Source organism: Rattus norvegicus, chromosome 13, assembly GCF_021556685.1.
Source record: "Rattus norvegicus strain SHRSP/BbbUtx chromosome 13, alternate assembly SHRSP_T2T, whole genome shotgun sequence".
Taxonomy (NCBI): domain Eukaryota; kingdom Metazoa; phylum Chordata; class Mammalia; order Rodentia; family Muridae; genus Rattus; species Rattus norvegicus.
In genome coordinates this window covers 28,373,121-28,397,067 of record NC_141546.1, presented here as the reverse complement: position 1 = coordinate 28,397,067, position 23,947 = coordinate 28,373,121, and the positions used below count along the sequence as shown (strand labels likewise).

The window sequence follows — 23,947 nt, the reverse complement described above, 5'->3', positions numbered from 1 at the left end:
GAGATCTCCTGAGCATTTTCATCAGTTTATATTAGTTGCAAAAAATACCATTGTTATACATTTGTATGCTTATAATGGTCTATTATAATATATCCACCTGCCTAATCACATATTTATTCTTCCACATCCACTTTTACTTCCATATTTTACTTATTCTGCTATTATTTCTTTGTATTCTTTTCTTTCTCTGAACTTAATGTATGAAAGAAAATGTGACAATTATCTTTCTCTCTATGGTTTCTTTCCCTCAATATCAAAACCTCCATTTCCTCCTACCTTCTTGAAAATGACAGTTTGTTTTATTGAATGTTTTCTACATATCACATTGTCATTGTTAATTCTTGTAGCAATAGGCATCTAGGCATCTATCCTGGTTCTATATTTTGGCCTTTGGGTAGATCCATGAAGGGACAGCTGGATCATGTAATTATGCTAATCTTTTTAAAGGAACAGCCACATGATTTTTACATTGGTTGAACTAAATTTCTGTTATTCCTGAAATGTGTGCATATGTCCTTTTCAAAACACTATCTTCTTTATCATTTATTTTCTTCTTGATAAACGTCGATGAAATGGAAATGCATTGATAATTTTACTTCCACTTCCTCAATGGCTAAGAGCATTGCACATTTTTGAATTTCCAGTTGCTCACTGGTCATTTGTATTTCAATGCTTGAGAAGTGTTTAATATGGTAAATTTGTTACCTCTTTAACTATTATTCCATCATTTACTTACTTTTTATATATTCTATTTATGAATTACATTTAAGATGGACACCTGGAAAACATTTTCTGGGATTCTAAGGGCTGGCCTTTTACTATGTTGTTTGTATTTCAATTGTTAGCATTTGTCATTTCTTCCTCAGCTACATGAATCTAGTAAAGAGTCTTTGACAATGTCAGTATCTTTAATTGTTTCCATTATTTTGGCGAGGAATTCCAAAGGATCAGATTTTACACTAACGGCGATGTAAGCTGTTTGTTTTTGTATAGGTTTCTATTTCCATTTTTCCACATACATTCTACAGATTTCTAAGAACCTTATGCCAAAGACGCTGCGTTTTAAAATGATTTATGTATTTGTCTCATTTTCAAGGACATTAGAAAACTATTCAAGCTCATTTCTGGGTTTACTGCTGCTTTGGCCTGTATGCCATTTGGTAATTTTTTTTTATTTTTTGCTACCACCTTCATATTATTCTGATGCCGGTGTTGCGTGCATTTAAAACCACAACAACAACAACAAACAAACAAATATGCTACCACCTTTCCCAGACCATGGCCTGGACTCCAACCTGCCCCAGTTTAGCTCCATTGACTTCACTTCCAATTTACCTGTTTCTCCGGCATAGCTTTGCCAAGCTGCCATCAACTCTGCCATTTGCTCTTTTTCTCCTGCCCACCTTAGCTCCGTAGAAGGAAAACTCTAGACAGTTTTATTAATTTAGAACTTGTCAGATAACGCAAATGCTGTGACTAGGATCTCCTGCCCTAAACTTACCAGCTAGCTTATTTCAGTTGATGGCGGAGGCCACTGGTTCCGGTGGCCATACAACTTTACATGGCTGTGTGTTCTTCTTCCAAAGCCTGGCTCGAAGAACTCCCTCCTCTCTCCTTGAGTCTGCTCTTCTTCCTCTTCCTTTCACCCATCAATTATCGTCTGCCTTTTTTATTGACACAATCAAGGGAATCAGCATCTCCTCTACTTGCCCCTATAGTATAATTTGATCTCAGGAATTATGATATTTGTAGTATTTTACTCATGAGTGCCTTGATTATTTGAGAGTATTTCATATTAATTTTGAGACCCTGAGTTCATTTCTAAGCCCCACAAAAAAACTTACATTAAAATAGGAGAAATTTCTCTTTAATTTATGCTTTATAATGCACATTTCAATTTTGAGTATAATAGAATAAATGTTTTATGAATATTCAATTTTAAAATAAGTATTACTTGTTAGTATATTATATGTGAACAAATACATGTTAGGATCTAACTTAAACATGCATGTTATATTAGATTGTTTATTTGAATCCTTGATTATCTTATTTCTTCATATCCTAAGCCTATGTGTTATACCAATTTAAAAAGAAAAGCCAGGAATCATTGTAGTTATGAAGTGTCATGGTCAAGTCCAGCACATGTATTATCTTTTTCTCTCCCTCAAAATTTATTATAAATAGTTCTTTTGAGGATATTGTTTATTTGCCAGCTCTGAGTATAAGTATTCAATTCATTTGGCTTAAATACAACTCCTTAGTTAATGGCTAAATTAAATCATTTAAATTTAGGATGCTCCTGGTTCACACATATACAATAACAACGATAACATCTGTATCACAAAATCAGTGAACAAAAGTCTGCTTCACAATGGTTGCATTCAGTGTTAACAGTGGATATTTGTCAATGTGGCTGGGGTGAATGAAGATAAAGTACCATAATCAGATTATTCGACTTAGATTAGCATTTAGTATTTGCTTAAAATCACTTAACTCAGTAGAAGAAGCTGGAGAAAAAAAAATGGCCAAGTATCCCTAAAGACTCTTATCATGAGCAGTGTATACAAACTGAGAAATTCAATAATGTTTTACCCAATTTTCTAATTTTTAAAAAACCTTAAGGATTGATACATTTACCACATTTCTTGTAGTATTTTAAACTAAAGACAATATAGTAAACTCTAACTTTTAAATCATAATAGTGTTCTGATGTTTCAACACACATAAGGATTTTGTTATTGTTACTCAAATGAGTTCCAATGATTTTTCAGAGTTATGGCAAGCATGTATTATACTGTGCCCACTGAAAATGCACCAGAAAACAAGAATTTAAAACAAAATTTTATAAACATTAATATTTTCATTGATATTGTTAAATTTTATTTTAGATTTTATTTTTACTTGGCCTGAATGATTTTTAACTCTCTAAAATAAATAAATAAACAAACAAATGAATTTTTAAAAAGTCAAATTGAACTAGCAGATAAGGAATATAAAAATAACTAAACCAAGTTTCATAAAAAAATATGGAATTAATTTTGTGTCAACCTCCTAATCGTGTGCATGAGGCCTGACTTGTAATACAGTTGGTATACCTAGGGAAATTCCATCAAGGAAAATTCTTTTTCACTTTGTATATAACAATTATATAACAATTGTATATAACAATTATATATAACAATTATAATGGCTTCTTGGTTATGAGTTAGCCTCTCTGCATGATGGGGCCCTCTACTGGATTGATCTTATGTGTTTGCTATAGCTTCTGTGATTTCAATTGTTCTAGTATTTCTGATGTGTTCCTTTGGCACCATACTGATATTTGGAATCCAACTATCCCCATCAACTATCTAGTTTTAAATTGCTTTCTACTTTTGCAGTATTAGGTATGGGTTCTATCGTACAGAAAGAGCCTTCAATCCATGAGAAAAGGTATACATGAAAAATGGATGAGGAAAAGTCCTTGAGGCCACACCCCTATGTGAAGAATTATAGGCAACAGAGGAAACCTGGGAGCTGGAGATATTACCTTCCCCAGAGAACAGCACAGCATTAGCTGTCAAGTTGTCAAGTGCCAAATGGTATGCCCTGAATACACACATATAAGCAACATTATACTTACTGAACAGGTGGAAATAATGAGAAAAAAAATCTGATAGGATTTAAGAGCCACTCCAAAGATGGAACTCATATATGATACTGCTTGAGGAACAGAGAACCAGAGACTAGATAACACAGGGATGCATGATAAAAGAAAATAATGTTTATAAAAAAACAAACACACACACTAAATAAAAACAAATAAGCCAAAAAATAGTAAGTAAATGTCTCCTAAGGGCATTCTGACATAATCATAGATCAATACTTTGTCCATCATCAGAAATGTTTCCTCCTACAGCAGATGAGAAAAATAAATAAATCAAGAGACCCACAGACATATATTATACAGAGAATCTTGGAACACGCAGAACTAAATGAGATGTCTCTGTTAATTACTTCCCCTCAGCGTTCAGTGAAATCCAGATAATGAACAGAAACAGAGTAGATGGTGATGGATAAAGGCAAGAGAAATAACCAACATAATCAAAGTTTATATGAACTCATACAGACTGCAGCAGGAAGTGTAGGGCCTGAGTGGGTCTACAACAGGTATATATAATGGCTTCCATTTTAGTGTGTTTATGAGACTCTTGAGTGTGGAAAAAAGATGATCTTTAATATCTGTACCTTACATGGAATGGGAGCTCTTTCTCTTCTGTTAGTTTGTCTTTAGCTACAGTGTATTATTTTTGGTTATACCATACATTGTATTAAGTTTTCTTTTATAACTATCCCTTAAAAGCCTGTTCTTTTCCAATGAGAGACATAAAGGAAGTGGATCTGGATAGGACAGTAGGTGAGGAACTGGACTGGTAGAGTGAGCAGATACTAATCAGAATATAATATGTGAAAAAAGTCTGTTTTCAATAAAAGGAAAAAAACCAAATAAATATTTTAAGACAGGAATGGAAGCAGAGAGCACAAAGAAATGCAGCTTACTGACTTTCACTTATTATTTGTTCAACTTGATCTGAGAATAATAAAACCTAAGGTAGTCTCAGCCTACCACATCAATTAATAAACAAAAATAAAATAAATAAATAAAATTAATAGAGAAAAGAAAGGAAAAGAAAGAAAGAAGGAAAGAAAGAAAGAAAGAAAGAAAGAGAGACAGACAGACAGACAGACAGACAGAAAGGGCCTCCAGACATATGATAAGAAAATTGCAGCAGATATTTTCTCAGTTGAGCTTTGGAATGTTTTATTGTTGAAGAAAACTTATGTGTTTCCATATCCTTGTTATTGTGGATGAAAGAATGAGGAGTTTTGCCTTGAGATTGTATTTGCTAAGTATGTCAGAAGCCAGACTAGATGCCTACCAGCATGACTCCCTAAACATGATCTGATGAAGAATAACAATTGATATATATATATATATATATATATATATATATATACACACACACAGAGAGAGAGAGAGAGAGAGAGAAGGAGAGAGAGTGAGAAAGAGAGAGAGAGAGAGAGAGAGAGAGAGAGGAGTAGAAAGTACATGAGACCTCAAAAGTACAAGCAACCAAGAAATGAGAGAAGAGAATAATTTCCCGAGGAGATGAAGACACCAATTGTTTTTCTAATATCCAATGATTAACCATTTAAACATATATGTAAGTAACATTGTACTTAGAAGATTGAACTTGTTTAGCTGAAGAGAAAATATAAACAGATATTTGTATGTAACAATAGGAAAAATATATAAACACAGAGTACATAACAAGATGTAGTGAAAAATAAATCATGAATTAAAAAAGAGCTAAAAGATGAATGTTGGGAGGACTTAGAGGAAACAGAGGAGGGAATTATGCAATTGTAACCCCCAAAGACTAAACTTATCAGGAAAACACAAAATAGAAGCGCTCACTAATAAACATGAATTAAATAAATATTATGAAAAATATGACACAGGTTCATTAGAAAGATGTGAGCAGTGACACTGAAAGTTGTTGAATGTGGCCTGAGGTGTTGATTAAAGTACACTACGTAAATGCATTGAATATTCAAAGATTAAAAAATATGTCTAAGACCAATTAACAAATATCTCCATTCTTATAAAACAAAACCCTGTCATTTAATTTTTTACACTTTAAAAGTAGATAAGTAGGTAAGTAGGTAGATGAATAGACGTGCACACACAGATATACAATAAATGAATATCATGGAAAGAAATAATATAATATTTTAACATAGTGATAGCTAAAAATTATAGTTTGTCACATAATAAGATTTTTATAGATACTAATTTTAAATATGTTTACACTCATCAACTAGGTATAGGTGGCCATATTTTAAAATGTTTGCTAGCAAATCCCCATATTTGAACAATACCATATATTTATAATGATATTTTATAATATGGATGCTAAAATATTCTAGCAGAAATATAATCTGCAGACTGAGTTAAAACTGTGCCTTATAAATATACAATGAGTTTCATAGATTGGTGTTTTGGTAAACCAAATTAGTAATACTGACTGACAGATGTTGTAATAACAACCAGAACCTGGAAAGAACTCATATGTCCTTCAGTGGAGGAATGAATACAGAAAATGTGACACATTTACACAATGGAATACTACTTAGCTATTAAAAACAATGACTTCATGAAATTCTTAGGCAAATGAGTGGAGCTAGAAATATCATCCTGAGTAAGGTAACCCAAGCACAAAAGAACATACATACATGGTATGCACTCACTGATAAGTGGATATTAACCCAAAAGCTTGGAGTACCCAAATACAATTTATAGACCACATGAAGCTCAAAAAGAAGGAAGACATAGGTGCTTCAATCCTTCTTAGATGGGGGAACAAAATATTCACAGGAGGAAATAAGGAGACCTCTCTTGATCTTGCTCTCTTGCTCCCTCTTGCTCTCTCTTGCTCTTATCCTTTTCTCCCTTTGTCCCCTCTCTCCCCACTCCCCTCTCCCTTTGTCTCCATGTGCCCATGGATGGCCTCTACTCTTTTATTTCTCTACTTCTCTCTCTCTCTTTCTCTACCATACTACCCTCTTTACTCCACCCCCCATGCCCTGAATAAACTTAAAAAAATAGAGAGAGAGAAATAAGGAGACAAAATGTGGAGCAGAGATTGAAGGAAGGCCATCCAGAGACCACACCACCTGAGAATCCATCCCATACACAGTCACCAAGGTCAGACACTGTTAAGGATGCCAGAAAGTGCATACTAACAAAAGCCTGATATAGCTGTCTCCTGAGAGGTTCTGCCAGAGCCTGACAAATACAGAGGTGGATACTCACAGCTCTCCATTGAACTAAGAACAGAATCCCCAATGGAGGAGTTAGAGAAAGGACTGAAAGAGCTGAAATTGTTTGCATTCCCATAAGAAAAACAACATTATAAAACAACCAAACACCCCAAAGCTCCCAGAGTATACATTGAGCGACCCATGGCTCCAGCTGCATATGTATCAGAGATTGTCCTTGTTGGGCATCGATGGGAGCAGAGGCTCTTGACCCTCTGAAGGCTTAATGCCTCAGTGTAGGGGAATGCCAGGGCAGGGAGGCAGAAGGAAATGTGTGGGTGGGTAGGAGAGAAAGTTCACAGAAGCAGGGAAAGTAAGGATGGGAGAGGTGTTTTCTGGGAGAAGGGAATAACATTTGAAATGTAAACAAAGAAAATATCCAATTAGAAAATAAGAAAATATATAACAGAATGAAACATTTTTTAAACAGAAATTATTTTCATAATTCAATAGATATCTTACACTTCAGTCTTTCCCCCAATTTCTCAATTGATGGCCTTATCCGGAGTGGATGTGTAGAGGAGCACCCTCTTAGAAGCAGGGGGAAAAGGATGTAGGAATGGGGAGTTTTGGAGGGGAAACCAGGAAGAAGGGTAATATTGTGGTAATTGGTTAAATTTCTCCTCCATGCTATCAGAGGGTGCATGGGCAGCTCTTCTGCACCTGCCAAAGAGGTGTGATTTCAGGACTGAAATATATATACAACACACACACACACACACACACCCCATAAACACACGTACACATGCAAGCACACACCATCAGGTTGTTCCAGGTTAATTTTAATAAGCTGTATCTAGCTCAATGTCTGGGCCACACCTAAACCTCTATGTGGAAAACACACTCCCTTCTGACATCCTTGAGTTAATTCTTACTAAATCTATATTTTATCTTTGTTACCCTGTTTTGTTTCCTGTGTAGCCCACCCATGGGGCACCTTTCCCCTTGCACCTACATTTCAGCCATCTAACCCTCCTGGTCCTTCATGGTGTGGTCTGTCAGATGCCCCTTTCATGGTGACTCTTTTCTTCTCCCGCTCCTTCCTTTTTTGTCTGGGAATCCTAAAAGTCCTGCTTCTGTGCCCCTGCCCGACAAATGGCCACTGGTAATTTTATTTCCCAATCAGAGTCAACAGGGGCCGGCTTCATTTAGCCTATGTGCAGGACATTACAATCACACACAACTTGTGGGAAGGGACTTATTTTAGTTTACAATACCCAGGGTAGCAATCACTCCCTGAGGGTCATCAGGACAGAAGCTCAAGATTGAAAGCTAGAGGCAGGAATTGAAGGAAAGAGCTGGTGCTTACTACTTGCCCTCTATGGTCTTTTCAACATGCATTTTTATATAACACAGAACAAGATACCTAAGGATGGTAGTCTAATAGATGCACTTTTTAAATTCAGTTTGGCTTCATAGATGTTTTCATCAAGGGGACAAGAAAATCAAACTAGTACAACATCCCTTAATATTTAAAGGAAATTGAGATATAAAAGGCTCTTCTTCTAGTTAGATTTATATGTAGGGCACATATGTCATTGCAATTTAAATTCCTTTAGAAAGCTGTACATATATGTGGTATGTTTGGATTTTAAATTTATGAGTTAAATTTATACCTAAAAATCTCTAACTCAAATGACTGTGCAAGTTATTATTTTTTTTTGTCAACAACAAAACAGAGTCAACTGTGAAGAAGGGATATCATTGAAGAATTAAATGCACTACGTTAATCTGCACACATGGCTGTTGATCACTATGTGTGTGTGTGTGTGTGTGTGTGTGTGTGTGTGTGTGTGTGCTTGTGTTTATGTTGTGGTGTGTGGTGTGTGTGGTTTGTGGTGTGTGTGTGTGTGTGTGTGTGTGTGTATGGTGTGGTATGTGGTATGTGTGTGTGTATGTGTGTGTGTTTGTGTGTATGCGTGTTGTGTGTCTGTGTGTCGTGGGGGTGTGGTGTGTGTGTGTGTGTGAGTGTGTGTGTGTGTGTGTGTGTGTGTGATTGATGATGAAAGACCCTGCCCATTGTTGACCATCGCAACTCTATATACATAATCATGGATTTTTATAAGAAAACTTACCTAGGAAGCCAGACATACAAGATAATAATAAGCATTCCTCTGTAGTTTCCATGCAACTTCTGCCTCCAGTTCCTTTCCTGGTTTTCTCATGAAAGAATATACTGTCTAAATTTTTGTTGAATATCTGATTCATATCACCTTTCCTCTCCCTCTGGAAAATAAATACTCAGAGTGCTGATTTTGTTTCTTTTCTTCTTTTAAAACATTATTTATTCATTTGTTTACATGCCCAATGCTGCTTTAACCCCCATCCCATCCCAGTCCCACCTTCAGTGAATCCTTCCTCCCCATCTGTACTCACTGGTTTTGTGTGTCAACTTGACACAAGCTGGAATTATCACAGAAAAAGCAGTCTCAGTTGAGGAAATGCCTCCATGAGACCCAGCTGTAAGATATTTTTTCAACAAGTGATCAAGGAGGGAGGGTCCAGCCCATCGTGGATTGTAACATTTTTGGGCTGGTAGTCTTGGGTTCTATAAGAAAGCAAGCTGAGCAAGCCATTGGGAAGCAAGCCAGTAACATCCCTCCATGGTCTCGGCATCAGCTACTGCTTTCTGACATGCTTGAATTCCAGTCTTGATTTTCTTTGGTGATGAATAGCAATGTGGAAGTGTAAGCTGAATAGACCCTTTCCTCTCCAACTTGATTCTTGGTAGTTATGTTTGTGCAAGAAGAGAAACCCTGTCTAAGACAAATTCAATTCGTGCCTCCAGTTCCTTTCCTGGTTTTCTCCATTAGAGAATATATTCTCCAAATATTTTGTTGAATATCTGATTCATATTGCCATTTTTCTATGGAAATTAAATACACAGAGTGCTGATTTCATATATTTCCCTCTTTGAAAAATTTATTTACTCATTTGTTTACATCCCATATGCTGCTCTCACCACTACCCCATCTCAGTCCCACCTTCTGCAAGTCCTTTCTCCCTATCCAACTAGCTTTCTCTTCTGAAAGGTTGGTAGTCCCCCTCCCCCATTTAGATCTTCCCCAGACCCTAGTGCATCAAGCCTGCCAGATTAGCTGAACCCTCCGACACTGAGGACAGACAGGCCAGCCATGAACACTGAGCTGCCTGTCTGCTATAAATGTGCTGGGGGCCTTGTTCCAGAACATGTACGTTCTTTGGTTGGTGGCTCAGTTTCTTTAAGTTTCCAGGGGTCCAGATTTGTTTACTCTGCTGCGCTTCCTGTGGAGTTCCCATCTACTGCAGGACCTTCGACCCTTTCTCCAACACTTCCATAACTGTCTGTTTGGGTATGGGTATCCGCTCTTGTGTCCATCTTTTGCTGGTTATAGCCTCTCAGAGGACAGTTATGTTAGGCTCCTGTCTACAAGTATAACAGACTATTTTTAATAATGTCAGGAATTGGTGTTTGCCCATGGGATGAGATTAGAAATTGGTTGATTATTGGTTCGCCTTTCATTCAGTCTGTGCTCCATCCCTGCATTCCTTTAGAGGGGACAAATTTTGGATCAAAAGTTTAGTGGGAGGGTTGATGTCCCTTTCCTTCCACTGGGGGTCCTGCCTAGCTAAAAGAGGTAACCTTTATAGGTCTTTTCCACGTCTCTACAGTTAGGAGTCTCAGCTAAGAGCACCCATATTGACTCCTGACAGACTTCCTTATCCCAGGTTTCTGGAACTTTCTAAAGATTCTCCCCTCCCTATCACCCCAGCAATTGCAGATGTCTGTTCCTTCTCCTGGCCCACTGGGTACTCTCATAATTCACGCCCCACAACTGATCCTGCCTTCCCATCCCTCTCCCCCTCCCTTTTCTCTCATAGTTCTCTCCCTTCCTCTAGTTATTTCCCTTTTCTCAAGTGGTGAAGTTGAGTCTTGAATCCACTGTGACACAGGAACCATCTTTTCATGTCCTCCAAATAAAGCTTTCCAAAGATTAATATGAATTCAAGGGGTTATTTTTTGAATACTCTAGTCCAACTAATAATACATTAATACATACTAAAATTATCATAAAACTAAATAGAAAATTAAAATGAGAAAATTAAATTAGGAATCCAAAGACATTTTAGAAAAGACAATTCAAAGGTGGCTTACACTTTCATTTACCTAAACTCTTTACTGTTAATATCCTTGTCTACAGTAGGTCCTCTGTGTATTATATTATGGTTTCTGGATTAATGATTTACAAAATTCTTAAGTATGTGAGTGAGTTAGTCTCTGATTCTTGTGTTTTCTCTTGGGCTCTTTTCCTTCTGTTTGTTGTCTTGTCCAAATTCAAAATGTCCTGGATTTTGTCTTATTATATTGCATTAATTATATTGTATTTACATTTTATCATATAACATATTATTTAACATCATTATTCCTTAAAAGCCTGTTTCTCTTTTTCTTCTTTCTTTCTTCCTTCCTTCCTTCCTTCCTTTCTTCCTTCCTTCCTTTCTTTCTTTCTTTCTTTCTCTTTTTTTTCCCTATGGCAGACTGAAAGGTAGTAGATCCAGATGGGAACTGAGGTAGGATGGAGTTGGGAAGAGTAGAGGAACAAAAAGCATAATCAGGTTATATTAAAAGAAAAAGACAAAAACAGTATCTGTTGTCAAAAAGATGAAACATAATACTCTAGTTTCTTTGTTTAAATTCACAGATTAGGCTTAAAATGTATTCACCCAAATACAGAGTAACAGTTATAATCTGACACCTGTCATCTGCCATTTATTTGGTTATCACATAACTGCCAAGGACCATCCTCAGACTGGAAAGGGGTTCTTAGAAAAACGGTGTCTGGAAGGAGTGAAAAGAAGTGCATCAAAGTCAAATTGTGGGTCCAAGCTGACAACCTGTGTTCTGCTATATGCAGCTTTTCCAGTCTGCTTTTCCTATGTTCTGCTTTCTCTAAAGAGAATTATCTCTATTCTATCTACTTGCTGTTTTAAGAGATCTCTCTGTCCATGTCTTGCTTGCTTGTGTCTACTTGCTTGTGTGTGTATGTGTCTGTGTCTGTGTGTCTTTGTGTCTCAGTTTTCTAAGCAGTTCTCTCATTTTACTGTAAAACAAATTCTCTGGATAGCTCATTTCCTGGGGAACACAGGCCTATTTTATTATTTTACATATCAGTCCAGCTTTTTACTCCAAATTTTCTTTTCATTTATCTTAAAAATCAGGATTCCATTACCAGAGCCCTTTGATTCTTCCTAGACAACAAGCATCCTTTTTTGTTTTTCTTAACCTTGCAAAGGAATTCAGAGATCTGTCTGCCTTTGTTAAGCACACCTGGTAAAGTAGTTGGGTGAGGCCCTGCTCTGAAATTAACATTTCCACCACTCCTGGACCTAGACTTCCTGTGTCCCACACTGACCTTAAATTCGGGAATCTGCCTGCATTTGTATCTGCTTGTCTCTGTATCTTTCTAACAAGCTAGCTCATAATATAGCTACCTCTGCTCCTTTATATTTGTGAAGCCGCTCATATAATTCATATTATCTCATTATATTTTTGCATTGTTGAGAAATTATGTTTTGAATTCACAAATTTAGAACTCTTTCCCATAGTCTGGAGGACTGTACTAAAGGCCCCAGTGTTTATCATTTTGCTGAGATTAGCAAACTTTGCCTTCTGGACTCCTACTCTTTCTAATTCGTAGGGAGTCATTAACATTAACAGAGAGGACATTCCTCAGAGGAATGTGAAAATGTGCATTATTATACACACAAGACTTATACCCGTAGAAAATATCAACATTTAATTGGAGGCTCATACTGGGACCTTGTCCCATGGACAGCAACCATCTCCCTCTGTCCTCACCAAGTCAAGGCAGGGAAGCTTGACATGTACCATTTTGGAGGAGGAGCAGTGGTAAAATGGTGGTGGGTATATAAATGCATACTTATATTTCAGTTTGTTATTTGCTTGAAAATTTCATATGCTTTAATTTGAACATATTTACCCCCACATCCAAAATTCCTTACAGATAATCTCCTATATTTATATCCACACAGTTCTGTGATTTCTCTTTTAGTCTCACTGAATCAAATTTATGTTGTTCATGTAATCTTCAGTACAGGTTGTGTCATGGAGTTGGAGACCTATTAGTCCTTATGCGTTAAAGAAAACTGTTTCTCCCTCCCAGAGCAGCTACCAAATTCAATAGCCACCAATCTGCAAATTCACCTTCATGATATCACCATCATTCCTATCTATGTTGGGATTTTGTTGGACTCAAGCATGTAAAGATCTTGTGCATGCTATAACAGTCATTGTGAGATCATATGTGTAACTGTCCTGTTCTGTCTGGAAAACAGTTTCCTTATAGTCATCCATTTCTTGTAGTCATCATACTTTATCCACCTGACCCTAGCTCCTTTTTCAATGACTCCTGAGCTCCGAAGAGAAAAACTGTGATATAAAATTTATAGATTCAGTTGAGCACTCCAATGTCTCTTATCCTCTGCAAATTGACCACTTATAAGCCTTTGTGTTGATTTATATTACTACAAAATAAAGATGTAAATAAACATATAAACAAATATTGCTAATACATTCACAAATCTCTAAGTATAGCCATAAGTCATTAATAATAATTTTAATATTACATGCAAAATAGTAGTAGTTTTAGTCGTAGTCGTAGTTCTCGTAGGTTCTTTTCTAGGAACCATAACCTATCTATTCACCCCAGTAATAGCGTCTCACATAATTTTATTTTACAACATTTTATGTTATTTGTGTTCATATGCACATGTGTATGTCTGTGTGCATTGTGTGCACACAATTATGTGCAAGTGAACATGCAGAATACACTGTAGAATGCTGGACATCTGGTTCTATAACACTCTGCTATCTTTCCTTCATGGTAAGACCTTTCATGTTACCTAGATCCTGGCATCTACAAAGCTCAGGTGGTCCATCTGTATTCAGTATCCATTTTGGTAAAATCAAAGGTGTGCTTGGATTCATGTGGAGTATTTTGTGTGATTTCTTAAAATTTGAATGCATATATTCATGTTTTTACTATAAGAACTCTTACTCACAGAACTCCCTATGAAACTTTTGACACTTTACTAAGCAAAAGAAAAATGAAAGAAAAAAAAAGAACATTTTTTTACTTATAAGAAGTTAAAATACTAGTATCTACTGCAGTATAGTCAAAAAAACTTGTGGGCCCAACTGACCCTTCCATTTTTCTTTCACGCAAAGCTTATAGTATTTATTTACTTCACACACTTAGATTTTAAAAAGCTAGGCAGGTGAGGGAACATTCTCTCAGAGTCAGGAGTGGGTGGGATGGGGTGAAGAACTCCAGAAGTGTGGCTGGGAATTTGGGCAACTTTTGAAATGTAAATAAGTAAAATAATTTAATAAAAACAATCTTTAAACTATGGAGGATTTTTTCATCCTATTTTTGCTACTTATATTTTAAAAGTATGCTTGATATTTTAAAGTTTTAGAAATTTCTTGTCATCACAAATTACCTATCTGAATTGAGTCACAGGATTGGAGCCATTGTATTAATTGCCATCTGTTTTTCTCCATGAGAAGCTTAGCTCAGTGGAGTCAAAATTTCATGATCCACAAATATTTCAGTGTTATATTTTTATAAGTTTTCACAGATGGAATAATTATCTTTATGTAATAAAAAAGTCATAGAAATTAAAATTGCTAATTAGATTCAGACTGAAGTTCTATAAGTACATAGATGATATTTTCATTCCTGAAGTCATAATTTGACTTTCTTTGTACACATAATTGTTCTGAGTCACATTGGGATAACTGTCAGTATATACCAAGCATTGCTTCAAACATGATCATGTTTGTCATACTATTTAATCATGCTTAGCACAAAGTAATGACATTTAACTATTTTACACTATATTTCGAACAGGCATTTATGAAGGTTTTGTGTGTCTGTGTGTGTGTGTGTGTGTGTGTGTGTGTGTGTGTTTGTTGTGTTCAGATATCATCCATGCTGGCAAAGATGCAATGTGTTCCTGATTAAAACAACTTTTGCATAATTCTTACATGGTTCCCTGTTGCATAAATATGAGCACAGTTTTCCATTGATTCTTTTCTGAAATCACAGACAACATTATTATCAAAATAGAGAAATCATTTGTTTGTTCTTAAATTTTTATTCTTTCATATTATACAATAAGTGGACATTTAATGGATAAATAATATTAATTTTAAGTTTAAAAATTCACTTTCTGCTCAATTGTGATAGCAATTTTATTTATAAGTACAAAAGAGTAAATATAACATATTGAGGTAAAAGTATGTTTCAATAGTTTGTATAAGGGAGGGATATATGGGAGGTTAAGAAAATTAGACTTCATTTTATGTTATATCCACTGGACTTTGTTTGTTCCTCGATTTTGAGATACTGTTTTTCTTAATTATGCACACAAGCTCTTTCTGACACATTCCTTTTTCCATTATCTTCCTATGATCCCAAGAATTCCACTTTAACTGCTGTGTATGCAGTGTTATTCTGTGAGACTGCCACATTTCCCATGATTTTTAAGAGATAACAAGTACAATTGAGTTTCTATGTTTAGCCGATCAACTTTCCCTGGACTCATCTTTTATCTTCCGCAAATTACCACCAAATACATAATTCTGACTCCTTTCCTTCATGAAGACTTTATTCCCAGTAAGAGAATGGGATCCTAAAACGATAGAAAATGTTGTGCTTTGTCTCTTTTTAGAATAGTCTAGATGTAAAAACAAACAAAACAAAAAAAATTATAGAACATTATTCAGTGCAAACAACATAAAACATCAGCGACAGTTTTTTTGTATTTTGGGTTTTTTTTTCTTTTTATTTTATTTTCCACCTTTATTAAATTGGGTATTTCTTATTTACATTTCAAATGGTATTCCCTTTACTGGTTTCCAGGCCAACATTCCACTAACCCCTCCCCCTCCCTTTCTAAATGGGTGTTCCCTTCCCGATGCCCCCCCCCATTACCGCCCTCTCCCCAGCAATCCCATTCACTGGAAGTTCAGTCTTGGCAGGACCAAGGGCTTCCCCTTCTACTGGTGCCCCTACTAGGCTATTCATTGCTACCTATGAGGTCAGAGTCCAGGGTCAGTCCATGTATAGTCCTTGGGTAGTGGCTTAGTCCCTAGAAGCTCTGGTTGGTTGGCATTGTTGTTCATATGGGGTCTCAAACCTCTTCAAGCTCTTTCAGTCCTTTCTCTGATTCCTTCAACGGGGTTCCCGGTCCCGTTCTCAGTTCAGTTGTTTGCTGCTGGCATTCACCTATGTATTTGACATATTCTGGAGCAGCAGGTTTTATATTATTAAATACTGTCCTTTTATTATTTTTTATCCAATAAAACACAGGAATTTTTTTAGCCATAATGTGATTATAAATGCTAAATACTGAATCACATACTCAAAATTTCTGAACACAGTTTCTTTCTGTATTCTATAATAATAGATAAAATGTGGATTTCAATATGTGTTAACGATGCTTGTGTTGTTTTAATATTATTGTAATTATGGTCCTTTATAATTTCATGTAAGTTCAATTCATGTTCATACATACATATTATGAAGCATATATTATACTCTGGAACTTAATATATTTACATATATATTAATATACTAGTAATATATTAATAGTACTAATATACCTATACTAATAAGAAAATAAATTCAACCATACTGAAATAACAGAATTGCATGCTATTCCCATGTAAAATATTTAAGATTTTATAATACCCTTGATTGTAAAGGATAACCAGAATTGCAAATGCAAAACAGATGTATTGTTCTCACTTAATGCATTACTGCTCTAAGTAATTGCTATCAGTTTTCTTTTTTTCTTTTTTGGACTGGATTCTACCAAGTGTGCTTATGATTCTAGCACTGGTCACAGATGCCATCATCTTCCAACACATATACACCAACCATTATTTGCAAACACACATACACTAGAATCATACATTACAAGTTATTCAGGTATGTTTGTTACATTTGGAATTCTAACATGATTATTTACCTATGTACTATTACATAATTGTCAATACCTGATAATATATAATGCAATAAGAAATCACTCCTATTTCTTGGGTATTGCTCTGTTATTTATTTATTTATGTTTTTAAAAATTAATTCACATTCAGATGTGTGTGTGTGTGTATGCGCATGTGTATGAATGCACACACACGTGTGTACACAATGTGTAGCAGTGCATGAGTGGAACTGAAAAGATTGCTTAAGAGAGGTGGTTGTTTATTTCTACTTTGTGGTTTCTGTGATAGAAGTCAGGTGTTCAGATTTTGGAGTAGGTACAAGATCCACTGAACTATGTCCTGCGTTTGTTAATGATTGATTGATTAATTAATTGACGAGGTTTTATTTTCTGACTCAAGCGGCCACAAAGTTCCTGCTTCGATAGTTCTAGGATTACAGTCATGAATCACCAAAGCTAGCCTTCTTTATGGTAGAGTGTTTTATAGAAACAAATAGACAGTTATTTTAAACACCTCTCTACTCCAATGCTCCTTCTTTGTCATCATTTACTCTGAAAAATTGTGTGGGTCAATTTTCTTTTACAGCAGTTAATTGTACTGAAATGTCTCATGTCAAGAGATCCAAAGTTTGCGGTCTTTCACCTCTGAATTTGTCTATTCATATGTTGTACAGTTTATGCAATTTTATTTGATGATTAATGGGCTGGTATGAGCAGATTCTTATCAAAACTTAGGAAAATATGTCTGTACTTTATAAAAGAAGTTTAAAAATATACTGTGTGGTAAAATTATTGACCAAAATTTTTGCCTCGATTTTAAATTTAATGGCATGGGAAAGCAATTGGTTTTTATTTCAAATAACAACATATTTAAAAAATTACTGCTTTTCTTTCATGTTGACATAATAATATAATCATAATTACTTTATATTTTATTTTAAAATAAGAATATTTTAAATATAAATAAATCCTAATAATTAGCTATGAATATTTGTGAAACAATTTATTTGATTATCAATTTTCACCACTATTTTATTTTTTCTGCTATTCTAGCAACAAATATTTTTAGATATTCATAGTGTACTTTTGTGCCTACACTGATATTCTTCAGTATGTATGAAGAAAATGAGGCATGATTCCTTACAATCCAAAATGTATATTAAATTTCTGACCTAATAAGTAATTCAGATTATATTTTAAAATACTATTGCATATGCATATCATTTTCAGAGACACGTTTCTCTCGTATTTTAGGTCTTTAGAGTTACTTTAAATTTGAAATTCTCATTCCTATATCCACTTATGGGTTTTATTCCTATGACATATTAAAAGAATATTTCTGGTAGCTAAGAGGCACTCAGAATTCTGGGTAACTATAGGTGTGGGTAGTTTAAAATGCAGTCTCAAAAAACTCTTTTTCCAAAATGACTACAGTTCTGTGTTCTTAATGGGAAATTACTATCTGCCAGAATGTAGTGGTAAATATGAAAAAGATTCAAAATGTAGATTATTTGATAAATACTTAGTGTTTGCTTTGATTGGTTATAACATCGTAGAATAACTTCCTGTAACCTGGAAATTGGCATTCAACATTTTTTATTGAATATTTTATTTATTTTCATTTCAAATCTTTTCCCTTTTCCTAGTTTCTCCCTTGAAAACCCCAATCCATCCTCTCTCCCCCTGCTTTTTTGAAGCTGTTACCCAACCCACCCACCTACTCCTGCCCTGGCATTTCATACACTGGGGAATCTACCATTCCCTGGACCAAGGGCCTCTCTACCCATTGATGTCTGACAAGAAAATTTTATTCAACTAGAGTAGGTAATTTGCAGATAGATCAAAGAGGGATCTGATGATACTATGTTGCTGGCCCTGAAGAGGCTTATGAACCAAAGCAAACAATCAACTGAAAATATCTTGGGAAATGAAAGACTTTAAGAAAGGATTCCATTAAAGAGCCATGGTGTGGGTATAGTCCTGCTTTGGCTTCATTTTTTGTCCAGAGAATTCCATTTTGAAATTCTGATGTACAAATGTGGCAAATCACAAATTGTATGATTTTAATCTACTAGCTGTGAAGCAGGTTGTTGACGTTCCACTGTGTATAAGAAAGTGCCCACAAATAAAATTTCAATTTTTAACAAATTTTAATATATCAATTTTAACAGATTTATTTTAGTGTTTATAAGTATCATTTAGCTAGTCAGTAGTGGAGGGCAAAACATTGAGTTTGAGGTCTAGTGAACTGGTCTCTCTGTCTCTCTGTATACACGCACACACACACACACACACGCACACACACACACACACATATACTGGTCTGCAGACTAAGTGTTGCCTGTACTATTATGCTACCACCTTTAGCTCCAGAAAGTGACCACACTACCGGCTCTCACCTGGCTTCTCTTAAATCCTCGGAAAAAGGCTAGACACACAATTTGTTCCTTTACAACTTGCCTTCTTGGCACAGTTGTGGGGCACTGATATTTCCTGCCTGGAAAAGCATGCCTTTATCAATTTATTACCTCCATTTCTCTACCTGCCCTAAACTTCATTGGCTAGTCCCACCTATCTTCTGTCAAATATCACTCCCCAGTTCACCCACCACCTCTGTCCTGTAGTAGTGGCCGCAGGCTCCATTTCACCTGAAAACTGATGTGGTTGCTGTCTTCTCCTTACAAAGCACGGCAGAAACTCTCTCATCACTTGTGTCTGCGTTTTCCTCCTGGGACCTGGAAGACCCTGTGAACTTTCCACCCAGCAATTGGCCCCTACCTTCTTTACTGACAAATCAAGAACCAATTGGGGAATAAGACTTTATCATTAGAACTGCCCCCTTCAACTAAGTTGCATGATAAGGTGAGTCAAGACTGTAAAGAGAACTCCTGTCTTCAAATCAAAACAAAACAAAACAAAACAAAACAAAAAGAAAATATACACATAAAGAATCACTCAGCAAATGATTCTCATGTCAAAGATCTTTTCTTAAATTTATTATTTGACACTGTACATATCACGAATATGCTTTAGAGTTCCTTGGTTTTGTTCTGATTTCTTCTCAAGTGAACTCAGTGCTTTTAACTTGGACATCGCATTTCCTCTGCTAACTTGTTTGCTTATTGAATCAGTTGTTTGTTGCATTGTCCTATAATCTAAACAGGACAATGTGAAGTTCCAGGTCAGCCCAGATTAGACTTTGAAGCTTTGTTTTATATCTATATCTATATCTATATCTATATCTATATCTATATTTATAACTATATCTATATCTACATCTATATCTATGTATATTGCATATAGGATATATATATACACTATATATACATGCAATATATACACTATATATATATACAATAACAACAAAACAGTAAAACTTCAATGACTTATTTATATATGTATTAGACTATATTTTCTTGTTTTTCTGTTTTTATAATTAAATTCTTTTGTAGTTATGGTGTGATCAATATCCTATGAATATAACTACAGTGTTAAAAGGCTTTAACTACAATGATAATTTACTGCATAGTTCTTTTTCCTTTACAATATTATATATGCTATTCTTACATCAAATGAATTTATAATAGTTTCATGCCTATATATATTTGAAACTTTATTAAGATATGTAAAAAATTAATGTTTCCTTGTAGAAATACATTTAGTCATTTGCCTTCTTTCCATTGTCCATTGGATGAACTAATCACTTGTCCAATCTTAGCCATCACACTGTGCTTGAATTACTCTTATGTTCCTTGATCTTATATACAAAAACTTGATAGGCAAATACTTATCATTTATGTCAGTATCTCTGTGCATAATGGTTTTTCACTTAGTATATGTCCAGAAACAAAATATTTGTTGCACAAAAAACAAATTCATCAAAAATTCTTATGAAGAAATAACTGTATTATTTAATCCAACCCCTAATATTTCTCTCTCAGTCATTATTTTGTATGAGTTTATATGTCATTCCTCTAAGCATTTCCTTTCTGTTTTCACGATGCAGTATGCTAGTGAATAACAAATCCCCAATGGGCTTATTATTGGTTTTGTTATAGATGTTTTATTAATTCTTCATATCCAAAATTTGGTGGAATTAATTGTATGTTTTTCTGAGGAACACTTAAGTAGTTTCTCTTTAAATTATTATTTGTGCCTCATGTTTGATTACTTGCAACATGCTTGTATAATAAAATTGCTTTTTTTAAAATAAAACTCGAGCGTGTGGGCTTTATCATTGCATTTCAGTATGATTGGCCTGTTAAATGTCATCAAGTTCCACATACTTGTTTCCTGATCAACAAGCTAATAGCATGATTTTACGATTTTTACAAGTTTTGCAGTTATAAATCTTATGCAATTAATTTTGTTTTCTAAGGTTTCCTTTTTTCTATGTTTCACAATATTTTTGCTGGAATATTTAACTATGATTTAACTCGGTAAATTTGAAAGTATATTCTCTAGGGAGTTGTTTTTATTATTTTAATGATTCCTCAGAAAATGAATGAATCTATAAATTAGTAATATAATCAAAGAGAGATCACAACAATTCACAGTAAAATGGAGGTGGTAGTTGTTGATAATATCTGAGTAATTAAAATTCAAGATGTCATGCAATAAGAAATATAAAAAAGCAGCTGTGGTCTGTTTTATATGAATTTATAACAGTAGAAACAGTTCAATATAGAGAAATTTAATAAAACATTAGGTCCAAACCAAAATGAAGTTTAACCTAATCTCTATAAATAGTTTAACAGTAAATGTTTAGACAATGTGCTCTTATATTGAAAGCTTCCAGTTTTATACTCTGTGCTATGTAAACTATTTTGTACAAATGATGAATGTTGAGTGTGTTTCTCAGTACTACATTACATTACTTTACTCCCTCTCTCTCTCTGCCTCTCTGTCTCTCTGTCCCTCTGTCTCTCTGTCTCTCTCTCTCGCTCTCTCTCTCTATTACTTCCTCTTCTCCTAGAGAATATGCCATTAGAACAATTTTTTATATAATATATTATTCTCACAATAGAAAACTAGTTATTTTCTTTTTGAAAATGAGTTTATTGACCCTGATAATTGAAAAAAGTTTGAGTTATATTTACTTAAGCTTCTGGGATTTATATGAAATATGCATGGTAAAGAAATATAGTAAATATAACCACAATGACAATGCTATTGAATTCATAATATGGGAAACAGCATAGCATAAAGTCATTGTTATTCATCAAACACACAGGATAAAACCTACTGTAAAAATGGCAAAAAATAGGTGTATCAAAAAGAAACATACAAATATCAACAAAATTCTCCATGTAAACATATTTAAGTCCTGATCTAAAGATGCTTGAATGTTTTAAATTCGAACACTGGACTAAACTTGGTTGTCCTAAAGCCTTATTCTATTATTCTGAAGACTTAGTACATTTTAATTTTAAAAGCCCACAGACTCTAAAAACTAAAATGTATTAAGATCCACCAAGTCTCTTTATTTATTCTTTTAAATTGTTCATAGTAGAAAAATAAGTAGATGATGGCAAACTGGCTCAGTATGCAGAACACGCCATGAAGCTTGATAACATAAATTGGTTCTTAGAATCCATTGAAAAAGATAATTACCTCCCAAAAAATTGGAACTGACTTTTCATGTGTTCTGTGATATGGATAAGCAGGCACTGACATGGACTTATGAACATATTACACACACACACACACACACACACACACACACACACACACACCATAAAATACTACGAAGAGTATCCAAAATACAATTTCAATTGACACACAAAAATCCAAACATAAAATTACCAAATAATTTTTCTTTAATAATTTTCCATATCACACAAAATGTTCTAGAAAGTATATACTTGTTCCAAGTCCTATTCAACACTGACAATGTTATATCACGTTTCTATCATTTCTATAATATCTATCTATCTATCTATCTACCTATCTATCTTTTTTCTAGTTTTCATTCGTACATTGAATTGTAGCTCAGTAGAAGCAATTTAATTGTTTATCATGTGCAAGATTGTATCTCTAGCACAAACACACACACACACACACGTACACATACACACACAGACACACCACACCTATACCAACACCCACACACCCACACCCACACACACACACACACACACTTTAAACAATATGCAACACAAAATTTTAAACTTCAATATAATGATGAAATTCATTCTAATTCTCACATTATATTCACCATTATTAAATAATTAATAAATTAAATAAAAATTCTCAGTAGAAACACTGGTTTGTATTTAATTATTAAGTAAAATATAACTTCAGGAATTGTAAGATAAATCTTATTATAGTCAAAGGAGAGGACTATTTTACCTCTTTGCTTGACGCTTGCATGAATTCATCAGCCAAACTTTTTCTGAGTTAGAAATATATGAGAAAGTAAGCCGGTTAAGTGATAATGCATTTTGGCTCTATTTCAATGTCAGCTGTCAATCAAGGAGATTGTAAAGGATTACTACAACCTTCAGGGAGATTTATGAGTGCAGATTAAAACAAATGGTACTTGAGTTGAAATTTATAGCATTACAATCAGACAAGTGCTTAGCTACAAAATACAACTAACTGACTTAATTGGAAGATAAATTAAATGTCTATTTTATTCCTATATTTCCAACTGCAAATGTTGTAACCTACCTTTAGTAGTTATGTGAGAAAGTGCATTTTTTAATGTATCTTTTTTCTATTTCCCACATTTTAGGAACTTACAGGATACTTAAGATTGTACAAGAGTATAAAGAAACAAACACATTTGGTTTGGATCAGTCCTGTTCTGCTATAGAAAAACAATTGGAATCCAAATATACACCAGAATGAACCACTACTTCTTGAAATACTGGATATTGATGGTTCCTCTCATATGGCCTTGCCTTAAAGTTGCAGAAACCTTGAAAATTGAGAAGGCTCAGAGAGCAGTACCATCTCTTGGGAGAGCTAAGCGTGGCTGGGTGTGGAAGCAATTTGTTGTACCAGAGGAAATGGATACTATACAACATGTTGGACGGGTACTTATTTCCTGAAACAGTTACAGTAGATTTCT

At 34.6% G+C, this 23,947-nt stretch overlaps 1 protein-coding gene across 4 annotated transcripts in view; it reads left to right on the top strand.

The window, feature by feature from the left end:
- Cdh19 (cadherin 19) overlaps window positions 1-23,947 on the top strand; it is a 111,184-nt gene that overhangs the window by 4,157 nt on the left and 83,080 nt on the right. For 2 of the 4 annotated variants that reach the window (XM_087581148.1, NM_001009448.2), the window contains 2 exon segments: window positions 19,559-19,734; window positions 23,609-23,912. In XM_087581148.1, the coding sequence (XP_087437274.1) occupies window positions 23,721-23,912 (192 nt within the window). In that variant the 5' untranslated portion in view covers window positions 19,559-19,734; window positions 23,609-23,720. 4 annotated transcript variants of the gene reach the window in all.